The sequence below is a fragment of the Salvelinus fontinalis genome, chromosome 10 (assembly GCF_029448725.1).
Source record: "Salvelinus fontinalis isolate EN_2023a chromosome 10, ASM2944872v1, whole genome shotgun sequence".
NCBI lineage: Eukaryota > Metazoa > Chordata > Actinopteri > Salmoniformes > Salmonidae > Salvelinus > Salvelinus fontinalis.
In genome coordinates, this window is record NC_074674.1 from 28,960,080 (window position 1) to 28,977,287 (window position 17,208).

The 17,208-nt window shown below is 40.9% G+C and overlaps 1 protein-coding gene across 3 annotated transcripts; it reads right to left on the bottom strand.

The window, feature by feature from the left end:
* Positions 1-1,574: 1,574 nt before the first annotated feature.
* Positions 1,575-17,208, bottom strand: LOC129863938 (solute carrier family 25 member 45). 3 transcript variants are annotated; one of them, XM_055936396.1, is made up of 7 exons: positions 16,657-17,208; positions 15,435-15,499; positions 15,293-15,336; positions 15,111-15,182; positions 2,960-3,148; positions 2,623-2,875; positions 1,575-2,304 (listed from the first exon to the last, which is right to left on the bottom strand). In XM_055936396.1, the coding sequence occupies exons 2-7, from the start codon at positions 15,469-15,471 to the stop codon at positions 2,021-2,023; spliced, it is 879 nt and encodes a 292-aa protein (XP_055792371.1). In that variant the 5' UTR covers positions 15,472-15,499; positions 16,657-17,208; the 3' UTR covers positions 1,575-2,020. The 3 variants fall into 3 exon arrangements, with proteins under 3 accessions (XP_055792371.1, XP_055792372.1, XP_055792373.1); XM_055936397.1 differs by lacking the exon at positions 16,657-17,208 and adding an exon at positions 16,261-16,644; XM_055936398.1 differs by lacking the exons at positions 15,111-15,182; positions 15,293-15,336; positions 15,435-15,499; positions 16,657-17,208 and adding an exon at positions 4,984-9,193.

Sequence of the window (17,208 nt, forward strand, 5' to 3'; positions counted from 1 at the left end):
TGTAATGTTTGTATTTTATTTCCTTTCCATTTTTGTTACAAGTTAATGAATTAGCTTTTACATGGGTTAGCATTGTGAATAGACAAGTATGAAGAAGAGATTACCATTTATCGAACATTATGAAATACAGAGGGTATTATAAGTATTCACCCCCTTGGATTTTTTTCATATTTTGTTGCGTTACAAAGTGGGTTTGAAATTAATTTAATCATTTTTTGTTGTTGTAATTGATCTACATTATAGCTCTGTCAAAGTGGAATCTTTTGTTTATTAGAATGTAAATTAAAAAGAACTATACCTTGAATAGATAAGTATTCACTCCACTGAATCACCTTTGGCAGCAATTTACAGCTGTGATTTTCTTAGGTATGTCACTTAAGAGCTTTGCATACCTGGATTGTGCAAGATCTGGGAAGGTGTTGAGGATCATGGCTAGACAGCAATTTTCAAGTCTTGCCATAGATTTCCAAGCAGATTTAAGTCAAAACTGTAACTTGGTCACTTGGAACATCCACTGTCTACAGTGTAGATTTGGCCTTGTGTTGTAGGTTATTGTCCTGCTACAGTGTAGATTTGGCCTTGTGTTGTTGGTTATTGTCCTGCTGAAAGGTGTATTCCTGTGTTTGGTGTAAAGCTCCATCCCATTTATTTTTATCCTGAAACTCCCGTCTTTGCCAACTTCAAGCATACCCATACCATGATGCAGCTACCACCATGCTTGAAAATAAGGAGGCAGTTACTCAGTGATGTGTTGGATTTGTCTCAAGCATAAGGCTTTGCATTTAGGCCAAAAAGGTTATTCCTTTTATTTTTATTCTTCACATTTCATTGTGGAGTAACTGAAATGTTTATCCATCCTCAGTTTTCTCCCTTCACAGCCATTTAACTGGAGCTGTTTTGAAAGCACCAATGGTGACATCTCTTAGCAGTTTCCTTCCTGTCTTGCAGCTCAGTTCAGAAGAACGACTGTCTTTGTGTGTGTGGTTTAATACATCATCCACAGCATAATAAACTTGACCATGCTTAAAGATAGATTAAATATCTGATTTGGTATTGTTACCCATCTACCAATCACTGCCCTTCTCTGAGGCTTTTGAAATGCCTCATAGTCTTTGTAGTTCAATGTATGTATTGGGGACAGAGGAAGAGGCAGTCATTTAAAAAAAAAAAAAAATCATGTCAACCCCTATTATTTCACACAGGATGAGTCCATGTAACTTGTGATTTGTTAAGCTGCGTTTGACTCCTGAACTAATTTAGGTTTCTTTAAACAAAAGGGCTGAATACTTTTCCAACAACTATGTTATTATATGTTAACATTTGTAGAATTCTTTTCACTTTGGTATTCTGTGATGCTCAATGACAAATCACAACTAAATCAATTTCAATCCCACTGTCAAGCAACAAAATGTGAATAAATCCAAGGGGGTGAATACATTGACTTATGCAAGAAGTCAAATATGCATAATTATACTAAATGTTTACATGTTGGAGAAGGGGGTTTATTTAACTAAAAAAGTCAGAATGATTTGAATTGAGGATTGGTTGTCAGTAATAAACCAACTACATTCCCATTTGCTTCACATTTTGTTTATTACAAAGTTATTATAAATGAAGGCTATGAAGTTCATACAGTATACCAGTACATAAATACACCATGTCTTGGTATAAACATTTGGTTTCCAGGTGTTTTCATATTCAAGGTTTTGTTGTCTCATGATATAAAATACTGATAGTATCATAGCTCTCAGAGGTGATGCTGTATGACAGTTTACATCCATAAGTATGGTGACACCCTATGATATCACAGCATCATGAGCCATGTCTGAGTGCCCACATTGAGGATAACACAAAAAAGTGTGAAACTCCAGTTTAGCAGATACAATTCTGAGTATAGCATGCTAAGGTATACTGTATATACCAGTTCATTTCACATAATGGTTTGCCCATCCAATGTTGGTATTCTTTCCATCATTTGGTCTGACCGGAGTGTATCCAGGAGATGCATATAGTCTTGTGGTCAGTCTGCAGGTGGCCGGGTGAGGAAACGCATCAGGCTCTCATAGCTGAGGAAGGTGATGGCGTTGACAGGGAAGGCCCTCAGACTGTTCAGGAGGAGCCCCTTAAAGAACACTCTCACCCCCTCCTCCTTCAGACTCACACTCATGCAGTGCAGGACCCCCTGGTACACCCGGCCCCCAGCACCGGACATCTGCAGCCGCGCTTTCACCACATCCATGGGCGTGGCAAAGGCCCACGTCACCACGCCTGCCACCCCACCCGCCATCAATACTGCAAATGTGCCTGCAGATTCAAACCAAATAATTACCTGAAAATCTATGTAGTTGCACTAGCACTCAAACCATCAGCAATAAACGGTCAAGTTTAGACACTTGCTCTCTCTCTTCTCACAGACTAGCATGGCCTTTGAACTGTTAATGACTCACACACACTCCAAGTCGTCTATTGCAGTGACGTATAACAGTTTATCATATCTCAAAATCCTTGAAGATGAGTGTAACATCTCAGGAACCACATTCATATAATATATCAATCTTTTCATATGTGCAGCGCAATTGCAAAAAAAGATGGCCTGGAACACAACCTCTCTCTCTAACTGACCTGGCCGTTTGCCTTCTTCAGTCAGAAACCTGCAGGTGATTTCGTAAGGCAAGAAGTAGATTCCATAGCAGGGTACATCTCTCAGGGTAAGAGCCAACCCCCCTCGAAACAATCCCCTTGGCCCCTCCTCCCTCAGGATGACAGTCACACAGTGAATGGGACCTCGATATCCGTCACCACCGACCCCAGCCCAGCCCTTGGTCTGGGACTGCAAGCGTACCTTCACCAGGTCAACAGGTGCAGTAACCACCACCTGGTAGCAAAGACAAGCTTGGTGTTAAAAAGTACACACAACAATGCCATATTTCAGGGCCATTTAAAGCACGTTCCATATTACCTGTGCCAGACCTGAGAAACAGCCAGCTGCGAAGACTGCTGATGCCGAGGCAGGGTTGCCTTGGATTCGGTCATTCCGTTGGGACTGGGTGAGGCAGTCTAAAGCATTGCTATAGGAACCAAAGACCACAGCGTTGGTGATGCCGGTAGTCAGGACAGGAAATGTCATGCCCTTGAAGAACCCAGGGATCTGATCCAACAAATACAAAAATAGTATAGTTAAGGAATTACTGATGGTACAACAATGTTGCGAAAATATAAAACACTCATCGACAAATCCCACTGGGCACAAACTGGTTGAATCAACGTTGTTTCAACATAATTTGTCAACGTATTGTGACGTGAAATCTACGAGGAAAATACATTAGATTTGAAAAAAAGTAATCAACTGTTGTTTTTTGGGTAAGATTTCAACTACAGGATTATGTCATCACGATAACCAAATTTCAACATAGACAAACCTTGAATAAAATATGTTGAATTTGTACTTTTAAAAGAACTTCAGATCTTCAACGATAAAATCTATCAGGAAAAAAAAACTATAGGCTGGGCAGCACCTCCTGGAGAATTGATTTATCAGAAGCTACCCTTTGGTATCCCATCCAGGTTTTAAGTCTCTCTTCCTATGGCCATAAGGGTACAATACTTTTTCTTTGTGGAGGGTTTCAGAGTAGTGATTTTGATCTGATTATGTTATTTGAAATGTTGTTTTATCTTTTGACCAGTAGTAGTATTTTTTATACATTACTCTCATGGAGAATTATGTGTTAAAAATGGGGCGAAGGTGGGTTTATAAAAAACTGTCATAAGGTTATTTTGAAACTCCCACTATTTTGGCTTAAGTAATGTTTAGTAATCTAGCAAAGTTTTATTTTCCTTTCGGTAGTCAGCTGTTGTTGTATGCAGTGTAAGAAATGTAACACAACAAGGCTGTGAAATTGATATAATAGTATTATTATATTTTGTTGTTGAATAAGGTTTTAAAGTTAGCAAGAATAAGTTTAATAATGGTAGACTTATGTTAAGTATTTAGGACATATTCTAAGCCAACAGGACAGGGATATGACATCTGTGGTGATCCAGGATCATTGAGAGTATCGAGATAAGCTTTATCAACTAGGTAATAATCTTAGAGATTACTACCATAGACATGTTGATTTTTCTAAAAATCCACGAGTGCAGACAGGGAGACAGTGAGACATTTAGACAATATTTGGAAACAGAACCCATATTTGATACTGACTGTTATAAGAAAGAGCGACAGACAGATGGAAGGAAGGGCAGATGGAGAAGCCCTCTCCGCACTGCTGAGACCTTGATGGTTTGGGAGTAGCAGGAGGAGAGAAGATAGAAGTGACACAGAATGGATAGATAACAGTTACTGAGTGGAGACCAGCATAATTAAACATAAACAGGATTAGATGGCAGAGTATAAGTCTCTCCCGAGAAATGGGGGACAGAAATAATATTGTGACAGACAGAAAAGACAATAAGAATAAAAGGGGAAGAGAATTTGGTTCGCTTAGCTTTAGGATATTCATTCGTGGAAAGACTTTCTGCTTTGTTTTAAAAATATGACAAGTTAGGAGGGCAGGCCGGTATTTTAGTTTTTATTTGAAGTGTATGTTTAGTAAATTCGCTAGGAAGAGATATGATGATTTTGTTGAAAGTAGTTGTTACCCTAACTAAAAGAGGAATGAAAGCTTAGTTGGTTTCAGGAACTAAGGTGTTAGACACTGAACCATTGCCCAGAAATTATTCTGCACAACAGGCCGAAATAGTAGCATTGACTAGAGCCTGCGAAATAAGAAAGGAGAGAAAGGATACTATTTACACAGACAGCACACATGCATTTAAAACCATACTAAGCAGCACAGATAAATCTTAAAGAAGATAAGACACTTGACAGAATATTGTTACAGGATAGCCAAGAACGAACGCCCCAGGGAGAATTGGACATGTGGAAAATGAAAGGGGCAATCCTACAAGATAATGTCAGACATAAGAATAATTTACTAATCTTACCTAAGTCCTTGTTTAGATATGCAGCAATATTGACACATTGGCAGAGCCATGTGCCAACAGGGAGGAAGGATGGTAGAGACTGAATACAAACAGTGTAGCTATTCCCTCCGAATAGTGCACACATTAGTCTATTTCAAATGGCTGTGGCGAAACTGACAGCGTGAACCACTGCTTTTAACCAGGGCAAGGTGACCGGAAACATGACCGAATACAAACAGTGTAGCTATTCCCTCCGCAAGCCAATCAAACAAGCTAAGCGTCAGTATAGAGACAAAGTAGAGTCGCAATTCAACGGCTCAGACACAAGAGGTACGTGGCAGGGTCTACAGTCAATCAAGGATTACAAAAAGAAAACCAGCCCCGTTGCGAACCAGGATGTCTTGCTCCCAGACAGACTAAACAACTTCTTTGCTCGCTTTGAGGACAATACAGTGCCACTGACACGGCCCGCTACCAAAACCTGTGGACTCTCCTTCACTGCAGCCGACGTGAGTAAAACATTTAAACGTGTTAACCCTCGCAAGGCTGCAGGCGTGGTGTGTTTACGGGCATATTCAATCAATCCTTATCTCAGTCTGCTGTTCCCACATGCTTCAAGAGGGCCACCATTGTTTCTGTTCCCAAGAAAGCTAAGGTAACTGAGCTAAACGACTACTGCCCCGTAGCACTCACTTCCGTCATCATGAAGTGCTTTGAGAGACTAGTCAAGGACCATATCACCTCCGCCCTACCTGACACCCTAGACCCACTCCAATTTGCTTACCGCCCCAATAGGTCCACAGACGACGCAATCGCAACCACACTGCACACTGCCCTAACCCATCTGGACAAGAGGAATACCTATGTGAGAATGCTGTTCATCGACTACAACTCAGCATTTAACACCATAGTACCCTCCAAACTCGTCATCAAGCTCGAGACCCTGGGTCTTGACCCCGCCCGGTGCGTTTACAACCTGACGGGCCACCCCCAGGTGGTGAGGGTAGGTAACAACATCTCCACGCCGCTGATCCTCAACACTGGGGCCCCACAAGGGTGCGTTCTGAGCCGCAGTAGCGCCTCTTCAACCTTAGGAGGCTGAAGAAATTCGACTTGTCACCAAAAGCACTCACAAACTTTTACAGATGCACAATCGAGAGCATCCTGTCGGGCTGCATCACCGCCTGGTACGGCAACTGCTCTGCCCACAACCGTAAGGCTCTCCAGAGGGTAGTGAGGTCTGCACAACATATCACCGGGGGCAAACTATCTGCCCTCCAGGACACCTACACCACCCGATGTCACAGGAAGGCCATAAAGATCATCAAGGACAACAACCACCCGAGCCACTGCCTGTTCACCCCGCTATCATCCAGAAGGCGAGGTCAGTACAGGTGCATGAAAGCAGGGACCGAGACACTGAAAAACAGCTTCTATCTCAAGGCCATCCGACTGTTAAACAGCCACCACTAACATTGAGTGGCTGCTGCCAACATACTGACTCATCTCCAGCCACTTTAATAATGGAAAATTTTTATGTAAAAAATGTATCACTAGACACTTTAAACAATGCCACTTAATTAATGTTTACATACCCTACATTACTCATCTTATATGTATATACTGTACTCTATACCATCTACTGCATCTTGCCATCTTTATGTAATACATGTATCACTAGCCACTTTAAACAATGCCACTTTTATATGTTTACATACCCTACATTACTCATCTCATATGTATATACTGTACTCTATACCATCTACTGCATCTTGCCTATGCCGTTCTGTACCATCACTCATTCATATATTTATATGTACATATTCTTCATCCCTTTACACTTGTGTGTATAAGGTAGTTGTTGTGAAATTGTTAGGTTAGATTACTCGTTGGTTATTACTGCATTGTCGGAACTAGAAGCACAAGCATTTCGCTACACTCGCATTAACATCTGCTAACCATGTGTATTTGACAAATAAAATTTGATTTGATTTGGCCTAGGGATAACTACTTTAAATTAAATAAATACAAATTTGTAGAATATCCATTCCAACATTTGGAAATGGACTTCATTGAACTATTCCGAAGTGAGGGGAAGAAGGGGTGTTTAACAATAATAGATAAGTATAGCAAATGGGTAGAAGTGTTCCCAACTTACTTGGCGGACACGATTATGGTAGCTAAAATATTAGGTGAAGATATAATCCCTAGAGTTGGTTTACCAGGATCTATTTCTTTAAATAATGGATGACATTTTAGCTAATCAGGTAGAACAAATAGAATGCCTGAGTTAGGGACCAGAGCAAGTAGACATAGAAGTTGAAGATATACTAGCAGAACACATGAGAAGACTGTTTGTTAACCAAACCCGTATGTTCAAGATTTTGTGTCAAACAGGTGAATTACAGGAGAAGTTGATTCACTCAATCCAACCAGGAGACTGGGTGTAGATCCAGTCCCTGAGGAGAAAAGACTGTAAGCAGCCCCGTTGGGAAGGCCCATACCAGGTTCTGTTAAACCACCGCCTTTGCCATTAGAATAGCTGAGAGAGTCACTTGGGTCCACGTTACCCACTGCAAAAGGGTATGTACACATACAAGCACTGCTGCTCACACAGAGAGTTAGGAGAAGAACCGAGTATCAACAGGGTCCGGGGGTCACCGCCTTAACGAAGATTCCCTATCCCGACCGTTCATCACTGTGTGTGCTCCTAGAGGTGTGAGTATGGGGTGGTGCCTAGCAGATCGACTAAGGGCAGGAGAGCGTTGGCGGTTTTTGGGAAGAGTAGGGACTCTGAGCTGCATCATAGTCTTGGTAACCTTTCTGATACATCCAGATCCACCACCTTCTGGTACTAATTATATGACGCCGTTGTCATTGATAAGAAGTAAAAGATAAACTATATAATACACTGATGAGTGATTTACAGAACAAGGAGTCACAGAAGATCAAGATATAGGATTTAAGGTAAACATTAAACAATTCCCTAGGAAAGCAAATAACTTTACAGGGATTGGGTTGGCCAGATTGAAGTACTCGGCCAACCCACCTCGGTTCACTTTAACTCCTGATGAGTACCAGTGTTGTAGATACAAGAATGGCACCGAGAACTTAGATGATTTTAATGGCTGAAAGGTAATCGTTAATGTGACTGACTTAGGTTTGGAAGTACAGGAGAAAATTCTTACCCTCACAGCACCTATAACTGAAGTAGGGTGGGCTCGTACCAGCAAAGGACGCATACGACAGAAACTACCAAAAAGGGTGGTTAGGAACTTGCGCCCCGGGATTATTGGTCAAACCAGTTTGAGTTAGTCATCAGAGGCCAGTTATAGGAGGCTAAAGTAGGCACAGAAGGAGTTTTGACCAGGATGGTCTAGATGGATGCCATTGGCATCCTCAGGGAAGTTACAGATTAATACAAAGCTATGAATCAAATAGGTGAAGACTTTACCACTATGTTCTTTTGGTAGTTGACAATAAATAAAAATGTGGATTGGATTAATTACATCTATTACAATTAACAGAGATTCATGAATGAAACCGGGGTTGCAGTAAAGGGGTTCTCTGACCAATTATCCGCCACCTCCCTCGTGACCTGGTAAAATAGACTGACACTCGATATGTTATTGGTAGAAAAGGGCGGGGTATGTAGAATGATTGGGGTTCATTGCTGTACGCTTATTTTTTAATAACACAGCTCCAGACGGATCAGTGACCATGGCAAGTTTGACCACATTAGCTCATGAGTTAGCAGAGAACTCTGGGGTGGATACTTTCCTGACAGGGTGGTTCGATAGCGTGTTTGGGAAATGGAAAAATATTGTAAGTACTGTATTGTGGGTTGCTTTCACCTGTATGAGTGTGTTGGTGTTGTGTGGATGCTGTTTGGTCCCATGTGAAAGAGGTTTGATCACCAGAACTCTAGAGAGATCGATGATGCAACAGATGGTGAGATATGGACCGATTCCGAGCTCCGACCAGTGGGATGACGAATACAGGCCTCCAGGCCTAGGAGATGGCTCCGTTTCTTTTAACCACAAGGAGCCAATGTTAGATGAGACTATCTTCAATGTTTAGACAGACTGTTCCTTTAATGAAGATTGTAATAAAAATCCTAAAAAGAAGAGTTATAATTGGATATACGCCTAGAGCAGTCGATGATGAGTATCTGATGTCTGATGGCCCTTCTTTTGACACTGTGTTAACAACCCTCCAGGCGAGCTTCAATGCCATACAACTCTCCTTCCGTGGCCTCCAACTGCTCTTAAATACAAGTAAAACCAAATGCATGCTCTTCAACCGATCGCTGCCTGCTCCTGCCCGCCTGTCCAACATCACTACTTTGGACGGCTCTGACTTAGAATATGTGGACAACTACAAATACCTAGGTGTCTGGTTAGACTGTAAACTCTCCTTCCAGACCCACATCAAACATCTCCAATCCAAAGTCAAATCTAGAATTGGCTTCCTATTCCGCAACAAAGCATCCTTTACTCATGCTGCCAAACATACCCTTGTAAAACTGACCATCCTACCAATCCTCGACTTCGGTGATGTCATTTACAAAATAGCCTCCAAAACCCTACTCAATAAATTGGATGCAGTCTATCACAGTGCCATCCGTTTTGTCACCAAAGCCCCATATACTACCCACCACTGCGACCTGTACACTCTCGTTGGCTGGCCCTCGCTTCATACTCGTCGCCAAACCCACTGGTTCCAGGTCATCTACAAGACCCTGCTAGGTAAAGTCCCCCCTTATCTCAGCTCGCTGGTCACCATAGCAGCACCTACCCGTAGCACGCGCTCCAGCAGGTATATCTCTCTAGTCACCCCCAAAACCAATTCTTCCTTTGGACGCCTCTCCTTCCAGTTCTCTGCTGCCAATGACTGGAACGAACTACAAAAATCTCTGAAACTGGAAACACCTATCTCCCTCACTAGCTTTAAGCACCAGCTGTCAGAGCAGCTCATAGATTACTGCACCTGTACATAACCCATCTACAATTTAGCCCAAACAACTACCTCTTTACCTACTGTATTTATTTATTAATTTATTTTGCTCCTTTGCACCCCATTATTTCTGTCTCTACTTTGCACTTTCTTCCAATGCAAACCAACCATTCCAGTGTTTTTTTTAGTTTTTATTTTACTTGCTGTGTTGTACTCACTTCGCCTCCATGGCCTTTTTATATTTTTATTTATTTATACATATATCTGTTTGCCTTCACCTCCCTTATCTCACCTCACTTGCTCACATTGTATATAGACTTATTTTTTATTTTTTTTTCACTGTATTATTGACTATATGTTTGTTTTTACTCCATGTGTAACTATGTGTTGTTGTATGTGTCGAACTGCTTTGCTTTATCTTGGCCAGGTCGCAATTGTAAATGAGAACGTGTTCTCAATTTGCCTACCTGGTTAAATAAAGGTTAAATAAAAATAAATAAATAAAAAATGTAAATACATGTATTGGTTTGGTTTTGTTTGATTTTTTGATTCCATATGACGGTGGATGTATCAGTGTGTATTATTTAGTCATTAAGGGTGGATTGATAAGGGAATTATATGCTTAATGGTAATGATTAAAATATTCCACCCTGAAACCATATTGTATGAAATTTATAAGAATCATAAATCTATAATCTGAGGGTGTGTGTTGTTTTAGTCAGAATTAGAACAAGGACCTTTTGCTCCTTTTTAGTATGTACGCAGGGTGCAAGTGGGAAACAAATGATAAGAGGAGCTATCGACAGACAATTTGTACTACTGTGTTCTTTACAGGACATTCTGTCTCCACCCGTGGAGGGGAGAAACTGTTTGGCTTGCAGAAGATTATGAAACATGTTGCAGATTAAAGAAACAATGTATCTGTGTAGTGGAAAAACACAGACTGTCTGAGCAAGGCGTAGTTTAAGATTTGAACTTGTTTGTGTGTGTGTTATAAAGACTGTGTTTGTATTATGGACTTCAGAATGTTCTCGTGAATAAACTGTACTGACCTTTTGCATAAGCTGAGTCTTTGCCTAATTATTATTAAACCCATGGCCTTACAAACCTCGGGGATTGGTCAAAGCTATTGATTGTTAGTTATCATTGTGATTGAAAATTCTCGTGACATTTGTTTAACACTTTTTTGGTTACTACATGATTCCATAGGTGTTATTTCATAGTTATGATGTCTTCACTATTATTCTACAATGTAGAAAATAGTAAAAAATTGAGAAAAACCCTTGAATGAGTAGGTGTGTCCAAACTTTTGACTGGTACTGTAATCCGGTGGAGACCCGAGGAACCTCAAGAGTTAACCAATACTTTTTTTTTTACTTCAACAATGAAGATATGTAATCTTACATAGCTTTTAAACAAGCTCATAAGTATGTTTTTATACGTTAAATCCTTGTCAATCCAAATGCCCAGATATTTAAAGCGGGAACCCGATCAATGAGAGAACCATTCGATGAATAAATACACTGAGTGTACAAAACATTAAGAGGTTGGGGTAATTACATATATAACAAACAGATAAATATAAAAAAAAAATGTGTTTGGTTGTCAACACAAGCATATATCAACATTTGAAGGAGATGTATATTCTGCTTGGATAGTTCCATCTGTGCCACTGACTTTAATTCAAGTTTGTTTTCAAATTGATACTTGATATGTTGGATTCACGTCTCTATCTCAACCAAAAATCTAGTTAAAGAATAGGACTAAATCAAATCAAACTTTATTTCAAGTGCATTTCAAGTTTGTTTTGATTTAGTCCTATTCTTTAAATTTGATTTTTGGTTGAGATGGAGACATATATCCAACATGTTGATTATTAATTCATAAACAAACTGGAATTAAAGCCAGACAGTGGCACAGATGGAACTATCCAAGCAGAAGATAAATCACCTTCAAATGTTGATATTTGGTTGCGTTGACAACCAATGAGTTTAACACCTTGATAAGCTAATTTCATGACAACGGCTCACCACTCATCGTACTGGGTGACTTTAACCTCCCGACAAGGACTTCAATAAATGTATTTCCACCTCTTTCATTCCACTCCTTTCCTCGTGACCTCACCCTTTCCCAGTCACCTCCTACTCACAAGGCAGAAAATATGCTTGACCTCATCTTTACTAGAGGCTGTTTGCCTTCTGATCTCACTACAACCCCCCTCCAGGTCTCTGATAACTACTTTGTTTTTATTTTCTCTCCATATCTCCTTCAACCCTAACCACTCAGCTCCTACCCAGATGGTCATGCGCCACTGCAATCTTTGCTCTCTCTCTCCCGGTACTCTCTCCTCTTCTATCCTATCCTCTCTTCCATCTGCTAAATCCTTCTCCCACCTGTCTCCTGACTGCCTCTTCGACCCTCCTCTCCTCCCTTTCCGCATCCTTTGACTCTCACTGTCCCCTTACCTCCCAGCCGGCCTGACCTTCCCCTCCCGCTCCGTGGTTGGGTGCCTCACTGCATTCTAACAGAACAGGGCTGCGGGCAGCTAAGTGGAAATGGAGGAAAATAAACTTCTGGAGGACCTATCATCCTTCCACACTCTCCTCTGTAACTTCTCCTCCTCTGTATCCGTTGCTAAAGCCTCTTTCTATCACTCTAAATGTCCCTATAAATGTCAAGCTTCTGCCGCCAACCCTGGGAAACCTTTCTTCACGTTTTCCTCCCTCCTTAATCCTCCAAATCCTCCCCCTTTCCTCTCTGTGGACGACTTTGTCAACCACTTTGAAAAAAGGTTGACAACATCCGCTCCTCACTCTACTAAGTCCACTAGTCCCATTCACACAGAACTACCCTACGCCTTGAGCTCTTTCTCACCTCTCTCCAGATGAAATCCTGTGACTAGTGATGTCCAGCCGCCCAACAACCTGCCCACCTTCTGATACACAGGTGGCGACACACATTTCTGTGTGCCTGGCAGACATCTCAGCTTGGATGTCAGCCCACCACCTCACACTCAAATTCAACAAAACTGAGCTACTCTTCCTCCAGGGGAAGATCTGCCCGCTCCAAGACCTCTCCATCACTGTTAACAACTCTATGGTGTCCCCCTCCCAGAGTGCAAAGAAGCTTGGCGTGACACTGGACTACAACCTGTCGTTCTCTGCAAACATCAAACCAGTGACTCGCTCCTACAGGTTCATGCTCTACAACATCTGTAGAGTCCGACCGTTCCTCACACAGGAAGCGGCGCCGGTCCTATTCCAGGCAGTTGTCATCTCCCGTCTAAACTCCTGCAACTCTCTGTTGGCTGGGCTCTACACTTGTGCCATCAAACCCCTGCAACTTATCCAGAATGCTGCAGCCCGCCTGGTGTTCAACCAATATTCTCCCATGTCACTCCTCCGCACACTTCACTGGCTTCCAGTCGAAGCCCTGGTGCTTGCCTATGGAGCAGCAAGGGGAACTGCACTTCCTTACCTTCAGGCTATGCTCAAACCCTACATCACAAACCAAGCACTCCTTTCCTCCACCTTGGCCCTCCCACCCCTACGGGAGGACAGCTCCTGCTCAGCCCAGTCAAAGCTCTTCTCTGCCCTGGCACCCCAATGGTGGAACAAATTTCTCCCTAAAGTCAGGACAGCGGAGTCCCTTCCTATTTTGGGGAAAACATCTGAAACCCTACCTCTTTGAAGAGTATCTTAAATAACTCTCACAGCGCCCCGACGCCCCCCATTTTTTATTTTTTTTTAAAGGCACTTCTCTTTTCCCACTAGCACTGACTTTGATGATAAATATTTGTTGAGGGAAAATGTACTTGATACGATTGTGATGTTGTTGTCTTACCTAGCTTTCTTAAGATGAATGCACTAATTGTAAGTTGCTCTTGATAAGAGCCTCTGCTTGTCACGCCCTGACCGTAGAGAGCTTTTTATGTCTCTATTTTGGTTTGGTCAGGGTGTGATTTGGGTGGGCATTCTATGTTCTTTTTTCTATGATTTGTATTTCTGTGTGTTTGGCCGGGTGTGGTTCTCAATCAGAGGCAGCTGTCTATCGTTGCTCTGATTGAGAACCATACTTAGGTTACCTTTTCCCACCTGTCTGTGTGGGTAGTTGTCTATGTGTAGTTGCATGTCAGCACTCTGTTATTATAGCTTCACGTTCGTTTTGTTGTTTTTGTTAGTTTGTTTAAGTGTTCTTCGTTTTATTAAAGAAGAATGTTTTCACATTACGCTGCGCCTTGGTCTCCTCACTACGACGAACGTGACACTGCTAAATAACTAAAATGTAAACATTTTAAATGTAACCAAATACATTTCAATATTTGAAATACAATAAATAGCCTATTAACTTGTCAACAAGTTAACAAATTATATGTTGGATTTACGTCTCCAACTCAACCAAAAATAAAAGTTAAAGATTGGGCATAAGCCAGTTGCACAGATGGAACTATCCAAGCAGTAGATCTCCTTTAAATGTTCATATCTGGTTGTGTTGTCAACCAAATACAATTTAATATTACTTTTGTAATACAGTAAATAGCCTACGTTAAGGCTATCTTACAAACTAATGTAGCATTTTACCTCAAAATGAGAAACATATCCATGGCCACATTTTGAGGTTACTGTAACTATACATGTATTTTTATGTAATAATTTACAGTGTGGATGTTCAAGATAACATGCATAGGTCGTCACAGGTCTGTAGAGATCTTCACCTTTGTGTAATAATCTGTGCAGAATCTCGAACAGCATAGATCACCTGCACTATGTACTTTTAATGTAATCTCAACAGCAATTCAGGTCATTTGGTTCTGCTATTAGATGAAGCACAGCGATAATACATTAACACATTAAATATATTGTATAAATAAACCAAAAATCCTGACATTGTATTCCCACTTGAACTTTGCTGTGCATGGTTGAAAGCGCAGTGATAGACATTTGAGTGAAAACTAAACCAAAAAGAAGACATTGTTTTTTCATTAGAATTTGGTTGTGCTTTTAGATGGTTGAAAGACTAGTAATAACACATTGGAAATTCATCTAACTTTTGGCTGTCTTTTTGAGTGGGTGAATATAGGTTGTAATCTCGTTGTTCGTCTGAACCAAATATCACCCAATTATCGACATTGAAATTACGTGCTATGCACAGTGGGATGAGTCATATAATACCAAAATTATTCAAAACCTTACCCCTTCACGAGTGTATGTCCTAGCCACACAGTCAAAAATCCCCTTGTATTTAACCTGGGTCTGCAGACGCACCTACATATGGAGTATAATATACATATTATGTGACTTGTCAACAAGTTTAGATTCCTTGGTCTAAATTAGTGGATATAATCATCAAGTTTGAGTGAGTCCAATACTTGTACCTTCACTGTGTCCATTGGATGACCAAAAGCCAACCCTACTGCTCCTAGAACATATTAATTTACGCCTAGTCAAATTCACAATCCATATTCATGTCCAAAAATGTTTTTATACACAAAGATCTATGTTACCCCTATACATTACCTGAGATGCATCCCGCTATGAATTCCACAAACGGCATGGTAGGCTTGCTCAGTTGCTTGCTCACACTAAAACAGATAAATTACAGTACAACTATCAGTCCCAGGTTAATCAAGGTAGTTGGGTTTACAATCTCTCACCTTGTAACCATCTAGTCAGAATTCAGCATTTGTTTTATGATGATACATGAATAGCCCTTACAGTTTAGGGGAAAATATAAAATTATTAATAATTTTCTCTGATGACATTACCCAGTGGGCACAGACGTCAATTCAATGTATCAATGTTGGATCAACACAATTTAATTGAAATGACGTGTAAACAACGTTGATTCAACCAGTGTGTGCCCAGTGGGTAGACTCATTGAACTTTAATACAGATTTCACAGCACATGGTTCTGGATCTCAAAGAGTGATCTTTGAGCTTGAGAGTGCAATCATTGCAGTCTTGTGCATGTCAATGTTTTTTTTAATTGTTTTTATGGGGGCTGGGGGTGGGGACTAACAGACAACAATATGCCTTTACTGCTACTTACAGCTATTTTCGCTCACATACAGTACACTGCAATCTTAATTCCAACCCTCAGAAACTAACCTATCTTTCCCAGTACATTACCATTTTACTGTTTCCTTTGACAATACATCCTTCTATTTTACTGTGATGTCTAACGAGGTTCTTGAACCTCCATATTTGTACCGTTTCAACCTAGATTGCCCTAAAAATAAATACTTTACAGAAGAGTATATTCATATTTCCCATTGGTTGATCTTGGTTTTTCAAGTAGGCCTACTGTATGTAGGTCCACCTGAACACAGACATTATCACTTACCTGTCTTCAAAAGCAAGCCACCGCAAGTACAGTACCAAAAAACAAAATCTATTGATTCTGTTTCCTCGGCGCAGAGTCTGCACAGGGTTGACTGTTCAATGTCAAGATATCTATTGGAGTCCCATTCTAAATCATTGATCAAAAATATAGGTCGCTAACGCATATAGCATTGCTTATATGGCTTGTAAATGGCTAGTGATATGCTGCTATTCAACCTGTGCAGAATTAATAAACGCACCCATCAGTCTGGAGCACTGAACCAGTTAATAATATACAAAATGAATTGGGGCGAACATCCACCTTGCTTTTTGCGCTTAAAAGAATGAAAGCAAATATTTTGAAGAGTGGGTTCGACTAGAAAATTTGGTTGGTGACCTAGATCAAAGGAAGATTTACCTGATTTGAGCGTTACCTCATCGTAGAATACACACCAACACAAGTTATATCGGAGCATTATACTTTCTTGATCGACCCGCACTATTGTATGACTGTAATGAAACAGGCAGGGAGCAGGTCTCGAACCCTCGACCTTCTAGCCCGAAGTCCGGCGCGCTATCGACTGTGCCGCAAAAGCGAACTCGAGCGGCAGAGTCGATTTCCGCGTTTATAAACCCAGGGTCGTTACAGTACTATATCTCAAGGCTAATCGTCTTTGATTCATTTTTCTAGGGTAAAAATGTGAACTGTCCGCTATAAATATATATGTTTTAAAGTGCAGTCCATGCAAAGGACGACGCAACGCAGAGTGCCTGAATAAAGCCCTTAGTCGTGGTATATTGGCCATATACCACAACCCCAGAGGTGCCTTATTGCTATTACAAACTGTTTAGCCACGTAATTAGAAGAGTAAAAGGAACGTTCTGTCATACTCGTGGTATATGGTCTATTATAAAATTGGTGGTTCAAGTCCTGAATGCTGATTGGCTGACAGCTGTGGTATATCAGACT